The 17,361-nt window shown below is 39.7% G+C and overlaps 1 protein-coding gene across 1 annotated transcript in view; it reads right to left on the bottom strand.

Annotated features, from left to right (window-relative positions):
• Nucleotides 1–17,361, bottom strand: part of UBR5 (ubiquitin protein ligase E3 component n-recognin 5) — a 140,917-nt gene that overhangs the window by 48,496 nt on the left and 75,060 nt on the right. The window contains exons 15-21 of the mRNA XM_073330413.1: nt 16,519–16,628; nt 14,025–14,137; nt 6,953–7,096; nt 6,754–6,865; nt 6,379–6,533; nt 4,630–4,827; nt 1,681–1,891 (exon numbers count right to left, since the gene is read on the bottom strand). Coding sequence (XP_073186514.1) covers nt 1,681–1,891; nt 4,630–4,827; nt 6,379–6,533; nt 6,754–6,865; nt 6,953–7,096; nt 14,025–14,137; nt 16,519–16,628 — 1,043 coding nt within the window. The remainder of the gene's footprint in view (nt 1–1,680; nt 1,892–4,629; nt 4,828–6,378; nt 6,534–6,753; nt 6,866–6,952; nt 7,097–14,024; nt 14,138–16,518; nt 16,629–17,361) is intronic.

The following is a 17,361-nucleotide window of genomic DNA, read 5'->3' as shown; positions in this document are numbered from 1 at the left end:
ATGAGGAGGGGAGTAGTCAATATTACTCCACATGATGGAATTTTTATCATTTTGGATTTTAAGTTTTAAAGAAACCTGGTAAATTACATTATATAATATATAAATTATAAAAAAAACTGTCAAAAGAATGTTACGGTTGCACAGTCAAGTATTCGAAATTAGGAAGAGAGAATATTAAGGTTGCTAGCCAATGCAACCTTATTTCAGCCCTCTTGTGGATATGCATTTTAACAGTCTTTAATTACATGATCACATAGTATTTTTTCCCACAGGACCACTGCCTCAATCAGTGCACATGATGGATGGTGCTCTGGGAATAAGTGTTGCGTAGTGAATGAGGCGGTTGTCTGTAGGACCCCTGCCTCATTTCTGTCACAGAAATTGGAAGGTGTGTAATGAATGAGACAGGGAATTGCAGGAAGAAAAAGGATGGTCTTGCAGTTAAGGCAGCTGTATGCCACTCTAGAGAGTTGGATTCTGTTTCTGCCTCCCTCAGTACCATATAGAAACTCTGTGGCAAAGTCACTAACCAAAATTTTCACTGGTGACCACTATGTGCTATTTGGGTAACCAATCAGAGACACGTGGGGTTTGACTTGTGAGTGATCCACACTTCTACAACTGAGATTAATGAGATTTGTGCTCTGAATGTAGAGAGTGTTTTAAATGGCTAAATACTTTGAAAAAAAAATCAGGCCCACAGCTTCTCAAACTGGGCTCCCAAAATTAGTTGGCACTTCTGGATTTAATCTCTCTGCTTCAGCTCCTCATGCGTGAAATAGTGATACCACCACCCAGTCACCACAGTGGCCTTATGAAGATAAGTTCATTAATGTCTGTAAAGAACCAAGATACTACTATGAGAGCACCACAGTAAAGCCCATGAGGAAGTTAAATCTTTATTCAGTGCAGGGTTTGGATGGTGTACAATAAATAAGGAATGGGGCCACACATTGAATGATGAGGATAAAAGAAATATTGAATAGCTACCCATTTGGTGAGCACTGTCCATCTTGTGCACTGAATGAAGTAGCCCTGTGGAAACAATAGTATGTGATCATGTAATTAAAGACTATCATAACGCATATGCAGAAGGGGGCTGAATTAAAATGGCAAAAGTAGCCTTAATTCTGGCATTTCCTATCTTTTGAGCATTTGACTTTGCAAACTTAATGTTCTTTTCATGTGGTTTTTTTTTTTATGCAATAGTATTTTAAAAGCTATAAAAAAGGTCAGTCCCTTACATCAACAGAAAGCCCTTTGTTCATATTTTCCAATACAGATTTCTCAATGGAAGAAATACCAAAGACACCACTAAACATTAGACTAGTTATTTGATAATCCTGGAAAGAAAATTTAAACAACTGTGTGCGTACGTGTGTGCGTGACCCCAAGCTAACAGTGATATAAAGGGACAATCTAAAATTTTCAGATCTGGGTACTCTAAGTTTGTCCTAAAACCATAGTTAGGTACCTACATAAAGTAGTGCTGAGCTCCCATAAATCCCAATGAAGTAAGTGGGAGCTGCATATGCACCACACCTTTGAAAAGTTGGGCCATTTATTTTAGGTGCCACATTTTAGGCACTTGTTTTGAAAATTTTGGCTCTCCTCCAAATATTCTTGAAACTGTATTAAAAAAAGGTAGTTTCAAAAAGACACTCATGATACATTGCTCACCCTCTTCCTCTTTAGTTTCTTTGTTACTGGTTGGGAAGCATACAGATACGCAAGCATGTAGAATATTACGATTTCCATCACATCTGTGGCTGAGGAACGTCTGCAGCATTTGTAGATTCTGATCCAAGACAACAGCTTGTTCAAGATTCATCAGGTATTGTCTGCAGGCCTCATAGTCACATCGGAGAATATGCTGCATTAAAGTCTGTTTCTGTGCTCAGAAAAAGGAAGAAAGACTTTAATAAAATGGAACAAAAAATGTAGACAAACAATTCTAGATACTTCTGGCTTTGCATTGAAAAATGAACATGCAAAACTTAAGTCTAAGATGTTCACTAGTAACACAGGAAACGTTGAATACAAATATACCAGAAGAACTTTTTTTTTAAATGTTATCTCAACATCATTTCATATCGAGTCTGACTGTCATTTCTACTATAACCAAATAATAAAAGGAAATTAAAGAAAAAGGACATGCTCAAATACCAAGCATCTGTCAAAACTACAAAAGCTTGGCTCTTGGCATCATACTTGGTTACATCAATTCAAAAGATAAAGGATTTCTATGATTCATGACTATGTAACAGAGCAAAATGGTAGGATTCAAGGAATACAGCAAGTGGTCTGTATAAACTGGCTTTTAGAGGGTTTTCTCTTAATGATTGGTAGAACCGGGATGGAAAGGTTGAAATTGTCTGGGTGACCACTTTTCCTCCTACAGATGTCAAGTACCCCAATGCGAGACTCAATATAGGTCTAGTACAGGGGTCAGCAACCTTTCAGAAGTGGTGTGCTGAGTCTTTGTTTATTTACTTTAATTTAACATTTTGCGTGCCAGTAATGCAGTTTAATGTTTTTAGAAGGTCTCTCGCTATAAGTCTATATATTATATAACTAAACTATTGTTGTATACAAAGTAAACGAGGTTTTCAAAATGTTTAAGAAGCTTCCTTTAAAATTAAATTAAAATGCTGATCTTACGCCGCCGGCCAGCTCAGGCCACTGCCAGCCTGGGGTTCCGTTCACCTAGGCTGGCAGCAGGCTGAGTGGGGCCTGCGGCCAGGACCCCGGCTGGCAAGGTGCAGGCAGCCAGAACACCAGACTGGCAGCAGGCTGAGTGGGGCCAGTGGCCAGGACCCCAGACCAGCAGTGGGCTGAGCGGCTCAGCCCGCTGCCGGTTTAGAGTTCCGTCCGCCAGCTCCGGCCAGCCAGGGTCCCGACTGCTGGCCCCACTCGGCCCACTGCTGGTCTGGGATCTCGGCCCTGCCCACAGAGTGGGTACCTACCTTCTCCCTGGTTCTAGCCCATTCTCCTCCTCTCTCTCTGCACTGAGCTGAGGGTGAAGGAGCAGGCTGGGGGTTGGGGTGTAGGGTCTGGCCAGGAGCTAGAATGAGGGAGGGGACTCTGGGTTGGGGCAAGAGGTTTGGGTGTGGAGTGTTTATCTGGGAAGCTCCCATTTGGTGCGAGGGGAGCAGGTGGGAATGTGTGTGTGGGGGGTGGGGTGGTGCAGAAGCTCCCGTTTGGTGCTCAGGGTGGGGGTGGGAATGTGGGTGGTACCATAGAGTCAGGGCATGGGGTGTGGAGGGGGTTGGGAGCGTGTGAGGAGGGTGCAGGAGGTCAGGGCAGAGGGCTGGGAGCATGTGTGGAGGGTGCTGGAGTCAGGGCTGGGGTTGTGGGGGGTGCAGGGGTCAGGGCAGAAGGCTGACCCCTGCGTGCGTGGGGGGAAGCAGGGGTCAGGGCAGGGGGCTGGGGGTGTGGGCTAGGGTCCTGGGGTTGCTCCCAGCTCCCTGCCCAGAGAGGCTCATGGCAGGGGGCTGGAGGGGATATGCCCTGATTCCACCTCCCTTCCCCAAGGTCCCATCCCCACCTCTTCTCCGCTTCCTCCCCGGAGTGGCAAGCACGCTCCCTCTCGCAAGGGCCATCAGCTGATCAGTGGCAGGGAGGGAGAGGAGGAGGGGCAGGAATCCCGCAGGCTGGGGGAAGAGGCGGGGGAGAGGGGAGCTTGCTTGCCCTGCAGCAGCTGGTAGGACCAAGCTTTTTCACCCTGCCCCCGTGGGGGAGCGGAGAAGAGCAGGCTGGGGCAGGCAGGATTTTTAAATGGCATGCTGCTGCCTGCCAGGGTCCTGGCCTGGGTTTGGCAACGGGCTGAGCGGGGCCGGCGGCCAGGACCCCGGCAGGCAGCAGTGTGCCATTAAAAATCGGCTTGTGTGCCGTCTCTGGCACGTGTACCACAGGTTGCCGACCCCTGGTCTAGAATGATGTGCAGCAGTACAGCACACATGATAAATCCATTCTTTAGGGAATCTGCTAATATACCACAGCAACCATTTAAGAGGAAGTAGTGGAGGTTCTTCCAGCATGTTTGGCATTTTGCATAAACTAGTGTACAATATATTGTATAATTATTTATACGGTGCTGTAGGCGTATATGGCACTTTACAGAGGATTCAAGCAAGAGGTCCTTCCCCAGAGATTTTATACGTCACAACAGTGGAGATTCACAAGAAATCACTCCTATAATTTCTCCTTTAACATTTCCTGCACTAGTTCAAATTACAGGCAAATTGTAGTGCCTTTACAGTAAGATGGCAAACTTCTGATCACTTGAGAAAACACATACATTCATAATAGAATAATACAATATTATGCAAGACACACTAGTCAATATTTTAAACTTTAGAAGCATAATCCCTAATAATTCTAACAATTATAAAAGAATAATTTAAAAATCTCATACTGGAGTTGTGTCAAAGACCTTTTGGTTTACTAAATAGTTGCGTTTGGTTTTCATGTTTATAAAAGATTACTTAATTTAAAACGACATCTAAGAGTAGAAATGCAATGGTAATTTAAAGAGTTAAATATCAAGATGCTTTAATTTACCGTTTTTAAAAAGCAGTTATTAAGATTACCACGTAGTAATGAAGTAAGCAAAACACAGAACATTACCTCAACAGCCATGATGATGATAGCAGCTTTCTTTTTGATGGTTGAATTAGCAGGAAGATTTGTTAAGGAATGAACACCCATTCCAAGACTACTAATAGGTGGAAGATCAAGCCAGTCGGGATCCCTTATTCCACCCATGCAATCTTTTGCCATTGGATAGATAGTTCCATTTCCATCTCTAAGAATAATAGGAGATTCCTACATAAAAATAAATTAACACCAGATCACCATTTTGCAAAATCATGTAATATGTATTTCTACATTTAAATCCCTCCTAAAGACTCACTTCTGTTATGCTGCCTACAGGAAATCTAGTTGATTTGAAATTCATAACCTCTTAGATTGAGCTCCTTGGGACAAGAACCACCCCTTCTTGAATGACTGGGAAGGGCCTAGCACAAGTAAGTGTTAACTTACTTTAAAAATGAAACCTCAATTAAAATGAAATATGTATCAATCCTAACAATACCTGGATCTTTGACACCATAATTTATTGAAAAATACTTACAAACCTGAATGGAAAAAATGAATTCTATACATTTTCAGTGCCTTTGACAATAAATTTTCTTACATATCTTTACTAAAGATGTGGATCATACAAAAGCTTGCAGAAATCACTGAATATTATTTTTTCTGTTTCTTCTTCTAAACACCTATGTATGCCTGCAGATCCATTATTCACTTATGTCACCTAAGCAAGTCATGGATTGCCTACACTACATAGAAAAAATATCAATATTGCTGTGTGATATATTTTCTCTATAGCCTTTATATAATAATCTGCATCAAGAAATAAGCAATATGCAGTTAAAGATGGCCCCCTTACATATTCATTACAATACTGAGTTAAGTCTGTTATTCAACCTTAAATTTGGGATTACCTGACTTGTGTATTTAGCCAGGCAAATTCTACACTGATTTAACATACTTTTGACCCGTAATTTCTATTATTTTAAAAGGGGGAGGGGAATGACAAACTTAAAAGAAGCAGATTAACATCACAGGATTTAGAAACTCTGATTTGCAAAATATTGCAAACAAAGCATGCAAGTCCACAGCCAGCCCTATTTGTCTTTACACCAACATTGGAACCTGATCAACCTTGATGCCATAGGAACCCAAAGAGGAGGCTCCATTTAATAAGATCGTGGGTCTGAGAAACATTCAAGAAGTTTCAGTCTTCTGGAAGTGCTTCCAGGAGACTTAGTAGTTCAGAATGCTCCTAAGAGAGGATGTGCTGCACAGCCATGTGTCAGTGATCACATGTTCATTAAGCTCCTTATAGACACATTCACTTCACATCCTATTAGACAGATGCTTAACAAGCTTAACACACTGAGCATGAAATAGTTTTTACTATTTTCAAATGTTCAGAAATGGGTCAGATGAAAATCTTCTTTCCTCCTGAACAAAGCCATATCTGCTGTTCACTGAAGTCTTCACTGAAGCAGTAGCTACTTCCTCTGTAATAAAAATACTTTGCGCCTTCCGTCCAAGGATTTCAAAGTTCTGATATGTGATTTTCAGACATGCTTAAAAGTATTTAAGTGCCTAACTTTCAATGAAAGTCAAGGGAGTTGGATGCCTAGCTCCCTTAAACCATTTAAAAATCCCAGCTCTTCCAAACCTTAAACGAGTTTTAGAAAAGTAAGCAGCATTTCCATTTTACAGATTAGGAAAACTAAAGCACTAAAGCACTTTAAATGACTAAATTCTAACAGGGAAATTAACAAGAGAACCCAAACAAACCTGTCCAGCTGTAAAAATGGCAACACTTCTCTCATTCTGACCCAGGAAAGCAATGCTGCTAGTGGGGAAGTTATTTTCTTGCTCAGCTTTCCCTGTAGCAAGGTCAAATATGCAGTATCGAACCCAGTTCCCAGTCTTCAGGACAGCATGCACTCCTTCATGGGTACATGAACAAGAAAGAAAAAAAATTAAACATCTCTCGTTGATGGCGTTCTGTAATACAACAGAACACACATACAAACCATTGCATCTCTAATAATTTGTTAAATCAACGCAGACAAGAATGCACCTTAATCTGACAGTTGAAATGTTTTCTACAAAGGGGAAAAAACACTTCTAAGAAGTGCAGCAGGGTAGTTTACAGAAAACACTTACCTTTTGAATCTACATTCACTGCTAGAATCTCTGTTTTTTCAGGAATACACAGCTTTTTAGGAGTCCTTTGGAAGCAGTCTGGAACTTTTGGAGTCCCGCCAGTTTTGACTACCTAAAAAACAAGAGCAAGATTTCAGTATGCAAACAGCATGAGGAAATTTCAAATTCCTGTTTTTTTTTATTTCTCCATCCAACATACCTGGAGTTCATCTATTCTGAGCAGCCTACAATCTTGGAGAAGGGAAGAAGGATCGGGATCTGAACCAGAGCTGCTCTGACAGTTTGCATTACTGGATGTGCCTGGAAATTTCACAGCAACATAGGCACCATCCACTTTTAGTACCTACAAGCAGAAAATATTAAATATAATTGATGTGTTACTAAAAACTTTGAGATAAAGCTGTAGTTTTATGTACCCTGAACCTTTTTGTCAGAGCATGGAAGTTTGATCTGAGTCAGTAAGTCTTAACTCGGAAGCCCCTAGCTATTAGGGGCATTATTCTTCTGCAGTTACTGGGTTCCTGTGCACCTATTTGTTTAGACGGATTTCTTCATGCCTATCCCTAATCCAGTATTTGGAATGACTACGAAAAGGAGCCGCAAGACAGTAACCGGTGAACAGAGTGGTCTTACTTATCTGCCCCAATCCAATCTCAAAAATAGTTTACTATTAAAACTCGAGTCTAAGAATGCAGCCACACATACCCAGGAACATTTACACTACATGCATCTTTCCCCTTACAAAAGCAGTCGAAAGCCTCAGACACTTCTTCTGAAATTTTAAGTGATACTTGCCCTTGAAGAGTTGCTCATTATATATGCATGACTGGTATGCTTGCCAAACAAGTTCCTCAGTTTAGCATTGCATTCATGAATCACCAAACTGCAAAGCCATCATGTCCCTTGGTCATTCCAGCTGCAGTCACCAGTCTCTCAAAAGTACAAGAGAAAAATAAGCAGAAAAAGTGTAACGTTCCTTTAACTTTTGAGGCTTCTAGGATGAATCAAGGTCCAATAATACTTTCACCTTTTGGTCAAAACCAGGTAATGAGACCTGCCTTCAGATTTACTAAGGCCTTCATCTCAAGGAATAATGGTAACTCTGAAGCTTTTGCTAGCCTCTCAATTAAGTGAGATTGGTGCAGGTACCCTGCCTGCAAGGAAAGAAAAGAAGTATTTTGTTCACTAGTCAACTACTGCACCCTCCTCTACTCCGATGGAGTTGTAAGGAGTAGGAGAGCTTCCCTCTAAATCTTCAGGGTAACAGAGACTCCTATGGACTCGCAACCCTTCTCCCAACCAGTTTCAGGCCACCAAGTGCTTTGATGGAAAAAGATGCTTTAACACCCTGTATCAAGAGAGATGGCACCAAGGCTGGCGACAACGTAACCGGCAGTGTTACAGGCAGTGGTGCCAAAGCATGAGGCACACTCACCCAGAGATGGGAGCGAGCTTGATGCCCTATTCTGCGTCAATTAATACAGAGCGTACAGGATTGACAAGTTGTAAGAACATGGTGTAAAGCCACAAATCTGGCCCTGTCAAGAGAGAACATGTTCTAGACCAGAGTTTAGCCAGCAGGAATGGTAATAAAAGAATGATGTTGCATGGAGGACTCAAGCAGTTTGATCCAGGCATTCCAGGGAAAACTAGGCATAGAAAGTGTCAGTAAATAATCTACACTTGAAGGGAGGCTTCAGTGCCAGTTTCTCCAGCGATCTGTGCTGTAGACTGAGTGTTTGAGACCACAGTGAAGCCTTGGCATAACCACTGCTTTAACGTATGGGAGCTCACAAATGACTGTTTAAGTGTTGCTATGGAAGTCTTCACTTGTGCCTCTTCTAAAAACAGATGGCTCTGTACAGTCTTAACTTCTATCACGAGCACGGAGAGCTATGAGGCCATCTTCCACGTTTCCTTCTTTCCCATCTTCAAGACTTACATAACCTGCTACAGGGGAAAAAGTTGGCATTCTCTCCAGCATCGAACAAATCAACACATCTTCCTAAAACAAATCTGCTCTAGACTTCTTCTGATCACACTTCAGTCACCATTTAAAGCAACTGAGCTGCTTTTTATATAGTCAGTAAAAAAGAAATACAGACAGAATAAGAAAAATGCAGTGACCCTAAAAGGAAACTGTTTTTTAAAGGAGAAGCACCAAAACTGAAAATCTTTATTTAGAAAGAAACTAATGGTCATTCAGAGTTGATTTAGGAAAACCAGGGAAAACCTTCATTCAAGAAGATTTGGGAGAGAAGGGATTAGAAGCGAGCTCCTGAAAAAAGACCACTATGGTAGCTCCTTCATTGACAAATGCTACAGTAGTTATTGGCTTTTATGTGTGTCAGACTAGTCAGGATAGACCACCCACTGACGAATCAAGCAATCAACTGGGAAGTAAAAACTGGATGCTCTGATCCCAGTTATACAGAGAACACAGACCCAAGAGTTTGGATCTATTATATACTTGCCTTTAGAAAAAGATTAGTTGACCAGTATACAACAGCAACATTTTCGTAAAATTAGAATCATAGAATCATAGAATATCAGGGTTGGAAGGGACCCCAGAAGGTCATCTAGTCCAACCCCCTGCTCGAAGCAGGACCAATTCCCAGTTAAATCATCCCAGCCAGGGCTTTGTCAAGCCTGACCTTAAAAACCTCTAAGGAAGGAGATTCTACCACCTCCCTAGGTAACGCATTCCAGTGTTTCACCACCCTCTTAGTGAAAAAGTTTTTCCTAATATCCAAATTTCTAATATCCAAATTTCCTAATATCCAAATCCAAATTAGTCAAGTTGCTCAGACTCGTTTTTATTCCCAGTTTATTTTAGTCTCAGTTCAATGAAAGAAGCTCACTACTAAGCCCTGGTATTTTATTCTTTTTAATAAAAATACCTGACTTCGAAATCTCTTTCAGAAACAGAATTGTTTGCTAGACATTCCACACTGCTAGTTCAGCTTCTCACAATTTGTGCAAATTCCATCAAAAACTAAAATACAATATTCACTTTACAATTTTAGCAACAGAATATATGCATATGTTGTACACAGTCGTACATTCAGTAAGAGTTAGCCTCTAAGAGTTGTCATTAAATAGACAAAACTTATTTAGAACAAAGACAAGCAGATAAAAACGCTGACGTTTAAATACGTTTCCAAAAGCAATATTCACCTTCCATGGCATCTGCTCACTTTCACTATTCTCTCTTTATATTCCACCGTAGTTTTTCAGTATTTTAAAATTTGGTTGAAAAGGAAATATTTTAGTAAGTTTGCCACTTACCACACAAAGATATACATTTACTAACATTGAACACACACACACACACACACGCGCGCTTTCTTGTGCATTTCATTAAGTTATACTAAAAAAGTGAAGTGGAGAAAAAAATATTCTGAATGATCAGGAAAAAAAAATTTCAATGGTAAGTTCTGTTCCTCAGCAACAAATGGAGGCAATTCTGCTGAGGTTCTTCTCCTTAGGGCTCAGTGTAGAAGTCTATGTTAGACTGACACTCTCCAGTATTAAAGAACATGGAAGATGACTATTACAGAGCTGATCCTTTCAGAAATTACATTTTTCTGCATAAATATTCCATCTCTCCACGGTGACTGGATTTCCTCTCCAGAAAGCAGCACAGCTAGCCAAGTGAAAGTGCAATTTTACATTTTTAAACCAATTCACCATGGGACTGAACAGGACCAGTTTAATAGCTTGCCCTATTTCAATATAATCCATACTTATTTTAATGTAAAGAGAAGACTACTTCCTTACACTCAGAGCATGTACAAAAGGCCATGCCTAAAGGAATAATGGATTAAGACAAGTACAGCCATGAAAAGGAGCTACATACCCTTTCAGAGACTATGTTAGATGTGAGTACCTCTAAGGCATCTTTCCTATGGGGTTGAGGCCCAAGGCAAAAATTCCAGAAACTAAGACAAAGACTAAATGAATTTGAAGCACTGCCTAAAAAGATACATCCCAATTTTCTGGCCAAGCTTTTTTACCCATTCAATCCAATTTGGGTATTACACACAAGAGCAAAAGAAAAATTTTGGCTTATGAACTTAGAAATGTACACTATCTTGAACTCTCAATCTGATCCAGGATGTGTTTGATGGACTGAAGCTGTTTGGGGAAGCCCTGGACACTGCCAATAGGAAGTTTCAGAATGGAACTGCAGCTGCCAAAGTACAAGACAGAAGCAGCTTCAACCCAATTTCCCTACACTTCTGATTTCAACCATTCCAAGCAGCAGCATCTAATAGTTAAAATAGCAGGTGCAAGACTTTGGTCCTGAATAATATTCACTCCCTGTTCCTGTATCCATCTGTTTTCACCACCTTGGCAACCTTCTAATTAGGATCTCCTTGACTCATAGGGCTTCGAGGAATATGCTTTGGATTCCGTTCCAAACCCATGAGGATTAGGATTAAAGTGGAACATCAAAACTAGGAAAAAAAAAATACAGGTGTGGGAAATAGCCTGAACCTACATCCAAGAGCTTCCATCTGATAAGTTCTGCTGCTCTCCTGTCTTCCAGTGTCTTTTAAGGATACAATAAACTAGGAGTTACTGCACTCAGACCATTCCTTCTGTGTAGTACAAAAGGAACAAATACACATCAGTATATCTGAGGTGTCTAAGGTAGCAGGCCTTAGGAGAAGATTTTCATTGAAGTTTCCTCAAGCTATGGAAGTCTCACAAACCCTGATCTGTCCGAGCCCTGATTTCATACTGTAGGAGGTTGTACAAAACATCTACTTTTCCAAAGATGGTGGTGGCACACAGAGGGACAACTGGGAAAGAATAGGATTGAGTCCATTTCAAAACTGGGCAGGTCATCTTGTCTTTTTGACATGTCTGATAACTGTTTGCAATTTGGAAGTCTGTATGCATCTAAAAATTAGGGATACATGCAATGTATAAATCTAAAATAGGAGGACCCAAATCCTCTTTCCATTCACTAAAGCATTAAAAAAGGTTAAACAATTACCAAGACTACTGTTGCAAGATGAACAAGCCTGGCTATTGTGGAGGCTTGCAAGACAGAAGCATAATGAACAGTATTTTTCAAGTGGATATTAACAGTGTCCCCAACTTGTTCTACGCAACTTCATGGACAGAAAGACGCTAAGCAATCTGAATCAGTAAGGTTGCAACGTGCATTTCTCTGCCCTCTTTCACTGGACATTACAAGTGCATGTCTATTTTTGCATGCTGGGTTCTGGAAGCTACTGTTTATCTAAATCTTTATTTTGCTATCTATTTTTATACTATTGCTTTCAACTTAAAATTGGCTGACATTTATATTGTATTGTACATTTTACAGTGCTATATAAATATATAGGTAGTAAAGTTTCCCTACCTTAAAGAATTTACAATCTAAGAGATATAAATGGCTATTAAAACAGTACCATAAATGAATATTGTGCGTAAAACACATTCCTGGCCATCAAGAGTTCACATTCTAAAATAAGTCAACTCGATATCTCATGATTAGAAAAAACGAGGGCAAAAGGATGGACATGAATAACAGCAGTACAACTGTGTGATTGTTTTAGTTGGTAATACAAGAATTGGAGACAGAATTATTTTTTCCAAACTGTTCATTCATGCCTGATACCATTTCTTGGAAGAGAGGAATAGGTTTTGTAGGCTTCATTTCTGTTCAGACAAAGGAGAGTCTGCAGAGATTACTGGAGAAGGAGGGAAGCATTCTTGAAAGCAGTGGGATTGGTGGGTTGGGTAAAGATCAGCTGGACCTGTCCCTTTCTTTTTCATAGCTTGAACATTTTAGTTTTACTTTTAAAAACATTGTTTGCATTATTATGGTGCCATCTAGCCTTCTATATTTAAAAAAAATCAGCAAAGGTGACTGAGTTGTCCTGATGGGTGGGCCTCCTTACTAGCAATTGTGGACATATGTAAGTTGTAAAAATTTACAGGCAGAAAGACTGCTATATTTGCACATCACAAAAACAGTGTGCACAAAACAAATTCAACCTCATTTATTTTATGTGTATTACAGTGTCACGTAGAGGTCTCACCCCAGATTTAGCACTATTGTGCCAGGTACTGTACACAGACACAGCGAGAAACCGTCCCTGCCCTGAAGAACTTACAATCTAAACGGAAGAGACAGACAAAAGGCAAAGAGATTAAATGGCTTTTGCAAAGTCACAGACCACATCAGTGGCAGAAATAGTAACAGAATCCAAGTATCCTGATTCCCAGTTCAGTGCCCTATCCACTAGAACACACAGTGTCCCCAAGAGAAATCTGAAAGTGCTTTTGGGTGTTCTTACACAAATAACTCAATCCTCCTGTATGCAGCAATAATCCATACGAGAAAGTGGAAATTCATCATGGGATCTTCCCCTTTCAGAAAGGGAAGCAGTGCAAGTTTCTGCAGTTCACTACAAATTGTGCCGGCTTTTCCGCAAGTTTAGAGAATACAGCAGAAAAATGCCCAACTGACCTCATCCCTCCTAACTAATTTCACGAAGCCAGAACCAAAGGAGTGTTGGAAACAAAGGGCAGTGCAGTGTAGAGACAGTACCTCCCTCTTCGGCACTCTTGATCCTGCGCAAGATCTCTGAAGGCAGGTTCACCTTCACATGTGGGTTCAGACAGGAGCTTGGGGTCCTGAGATATATAGGAACAGACAAACTGCTGTTCTTGAATAAAGTAAAATGTCCTGCTGGTGCCATTTAGTAAAAAGTGAAATAAGATTATTCCCCAGTTTCCAGTAAACATGTCAGTTTATTTCTACTCTGAATCTTGTTCTTGTTTGTTTTCCGGGGTCCCATTTTATCAACAGATTTGTTCAAGCAAATTTTCAGGTGATGCTGTCTCAAAAATGTAGTTTATTTGACCCACCAGGATTTTGCTAGACAGCCCAGGGGGCTAAATTCCTTCCTTTATAAGAACTTTTGAGCAAGGCCAAATCTTTGTGCTTTCTTCCAATGCTAGGCTTGAATCAAGTCCAGGGAAAAATCAAAGATTACTTCTTTCACAGTCAGTGTCTTGGACTCAGTGTGTTTGCAGTTGGTGAGCATCAGTGATTGTGTTAAGAACAAACGTTAAAATATGACAAAAGTTGTGCTGGGAAGAAGCACAGCAAACAATACTCCCATCTGTCCCCAGAACTGGGTCACTTTACAGCCAAAGTAAAACCAACTGAACAGTCAGCCAATCGAAAGGAAAGGTTGTTTCACACCAATTAAAAGGAAAGCAGTCAGAATTCATTTTAAACAAACCTTGCCAACAGGAACATTCTTAACATCTTCTACAAACACGACTTCCCGAAGAGACCACTGCTCTTCATTCACTTTCTCCTCTTCTTTCGGCGCAGGAGTAGACCGTCGTCGTTCTTAAACGACAACAAAATAATAAGTACCAAAAAACCTGCAACTTGAAATATTTCATCTAAATATAGCAGAGGTCTTACTTTATGCCTAACACACACACTTTGCAGAAGTGTACCATTACTCAAACCAAAATTTAAATCAGAAGTAAAATTTAGTTTGATTCTAACACTGTCTGAAGTCAGGGTAGCATAACAGAATTTCTCAATGTCACTTAAATGTTTTGCCAATAAATCTGTACCAAACAGTAAAGCTGTTCCATAACAACAAAAAGAAACTAAAAAAAAAGTCTATTAAAGCTATGACTTCCTTAGTTATGTTAATTCATTCCTAGCCATGTCTGTTTATTCCATATGTTAAAGATTCAGAGTATTAAAGTACCAAATGTTCTTGTAATGTTACGGTAATTACGATAAAGGAACCTAAAAAGCTGAAGTTAGCATAAGATCCTTAATTCAGACATGTTAAATATGCTGCATTAATTATGACATCCTTGCAAAACTCTGCCAACTAGCCCAGGGCAATATTTGACAGATGAATAAAACAGTATTACTGTGGTAAAAGTCATAGAACACATTTTGGACCTGGGTTGCAATGTATTCATGGCAGTCTTATAATTTTGTTTTAAAGATCAACATCTGAAGAGCAAGTGTTAAGATGCACATTTGTATTCTTGTTAATAGCGTAACATGGCTGAGTTAACATTAGTATGAGGCCCTTTGCTTCCTTACTTATAAGGGTTCATATTAACCAATAATACATGAACATATGATTTCATATTTTTTTAAATAAAGAAACAGGAAAGGTTCATAAACTCCACACATTTATAGCCCTGCACTTACAGATTTAAAATTCCACACAAATGTATAAGCACAGGGCTGAAAACATGGGGTCTTTTAATAGCTGGAACATAACTATGTAAACACAAAGATTTTAGTGCTTAAACTTTTCTATGAAGAAAGATTAAACAGACAGCTATTTTAAGTCAAAAAACAGTTACTGCATTCAAAACTAATCTATAAAAGTTTTCTATTTTGAAAGCTTTCTATTTAGATATTGGCTATAACAAAATTAGTATTGTAGGTCAGAACCTAAAGTTCTCTAATCTAGGTAATTATGTGACTCTTCAGTACACTTTATGTGCATAACTGGAGGGACGGGGTCAAAATGAGGAAGTTGTTGAAATTATAGTATCAGACTAAGAATCCATTATGGCTATACTGATTAAAAGTCACAAAGGTGGTAAGGTAGAGACAAGTGCTTTTGAGTTTTTAATGTGGTACATTTGGTATTCTGAGAACTGTTGATGCAAGTAGAAAACAGTTTCATAGCATATGTGCAATACTGAACTTCTAAATTTTTAAAACTGTTACTTTGGGTATGTGCAATAAGAGTGGAAGAAGGTCCTCAGTGGAAGACTATCCAATTGGAAGCTTGCTCTAGTTAAGCTGCCTGAGCAAAATACATAGAAATGTTTTAAAATAATCTGGAAGTGCATAAGGTATATTTCTGCTACCCTTGCACGCTTCAAAAACTGAAGAATGGATCTTGCTCAATTTTTCAAAACCAGTTCAATTCTAGATTGAAACCAAGCATGGAAAATTTAATTCCAGGAAGTTCTAAACATACAAAAATAGTTATACAGAGACTTTCGTTATAACCAACTACAGTGTTTCTACCAATGAGCATCACATATTTATTGACTTTTGTATAAATCTACAAGCTCCATGACTGAAATTTACTATATTTACTTTAAGATACCCAGCACTAAACTCCCACTGTTATTCTAATAAATTCTACATTAGAGAAATGTAGAATTTATTAGAATAACAGTGGCAATAACAACAGTAGAATAACAGTAGGAGGACACTGGCAAATCTGAACTTTCAGCATCCATGGATTAAAGACTACTGTGACTTTTTTTTTAAATTAAAGTGAACTGCAGTTCGGTAGAAGAGCCAGAATGCATTTTGCCAGTCAGAAAGTTACATTTTCAAAGATTTCTGTTAACTACACTATTCATAAGACATCTCCCATTTACTGATTTTAAAATTACTTGTAAAGTGCACTCTTCAGTGCTAGAGATAAATTAAAACAAACACATTGCGATTGACTTAATGTAACTGTGATATATTACAGTTATATAGACAGGTTTCAGATTAGCAGCTGTGTTAGTCTGTATTCGCAAAAAGAAAAGGAGTACTTGTGGCACCTTAGAGACTAACAAATTTATTTGAGCATAAGCTTTTGTGAGCTATGCATCCGATGAAGTGAGCTGTAGCTCACGAAAGCTTATGCTCAAATCAATTGGTTAGTCTCTAAGGTGCCACAAGTACTCCTTTTCTTTTTAGTTATATAGACAGTACACTATTAAAGTAAAACTTACTGTATGGCATTGATGCGCTGCTTGCAATTGAAGATGCATCACTACACGTAGAAGCTGGGGATGGTGGTGGACCCATTTCAGTTTTCACTGGTTCCTGTTTGCTTTCAGGCCTGGGATTTAAGAATTTAATTATATTTATGAAAAAAACATTACCAGAATGAAAAGTCTATTTCAAGGTTTGGACAAACTGTTTCTTGGGCTTGTTTTGATGAACAAAAAGCTAATCTAGCCAAGCATTTTACATTGTAACTTGTGTAAGAGATAAAAATACTTTTCTTTTTGCAAACACTTAAACAGATTTCTTAATTTAGAATGAAACAGTAAAAATCCTAATATAAATCTAAATTTCTATGTTTTTAAACATATCCCATTATAGAGCTACTAGGATAAAGTTATGTCTAGATGATGCTATGTTCCTTACTCAAGGTCTGGCTGTATAATTGTTCTCAATGGAGAGCTGAAATCCCACATTTTGGAATGTTAAAACATCCCCAAATGTGAACTAACTTGGTAGGATAGGGAGGGAAGACGAGAAAGGTGTTTATTTATTAAAGTGACCTATAAAACTCAAAATAAGTTGTAAGAAAAGTGTCAAACTAACACAGGGGTCTCAAACATGCGGGCCGCACGCCAGCTCCCCTCGGCACCCCAGCCTCCCCCACGAGCGGCTCCAGCCCGGCGCGCATCACAGGTAGGGCAGGCTCCCTCCCTGCCTGCCCTGCCCCCGTGCCGGGACCTGGGGGTGGGGGAGTGGGAGGAGACAGGGGTCTGTGTGTTGCCCTGGCCGCTCCTCCAGGTACCTCCCTCGAAGCTCCCATTGGCCGGGAACAGGGAACCTCGGCC

This window comes from Lepidochelys kempii, chromosome 2 (genome assembly GCF_965140265.1).
Source record: "Lepidochelys kempii isolate rLepKem1 chromosome 2, rLepKem1.hap2, whole genome shotgun sequence".
Classification (NCBI taxonomy): domain Eukaryota; kingdom Metazoa; phylum Chordata; order Testudines; family Cheloniidae; genus Lepidochelys; species Lepidochelys kempii.
This window is presented reverse-complemented; position numbering and strand designations above follow the sequence as displayed.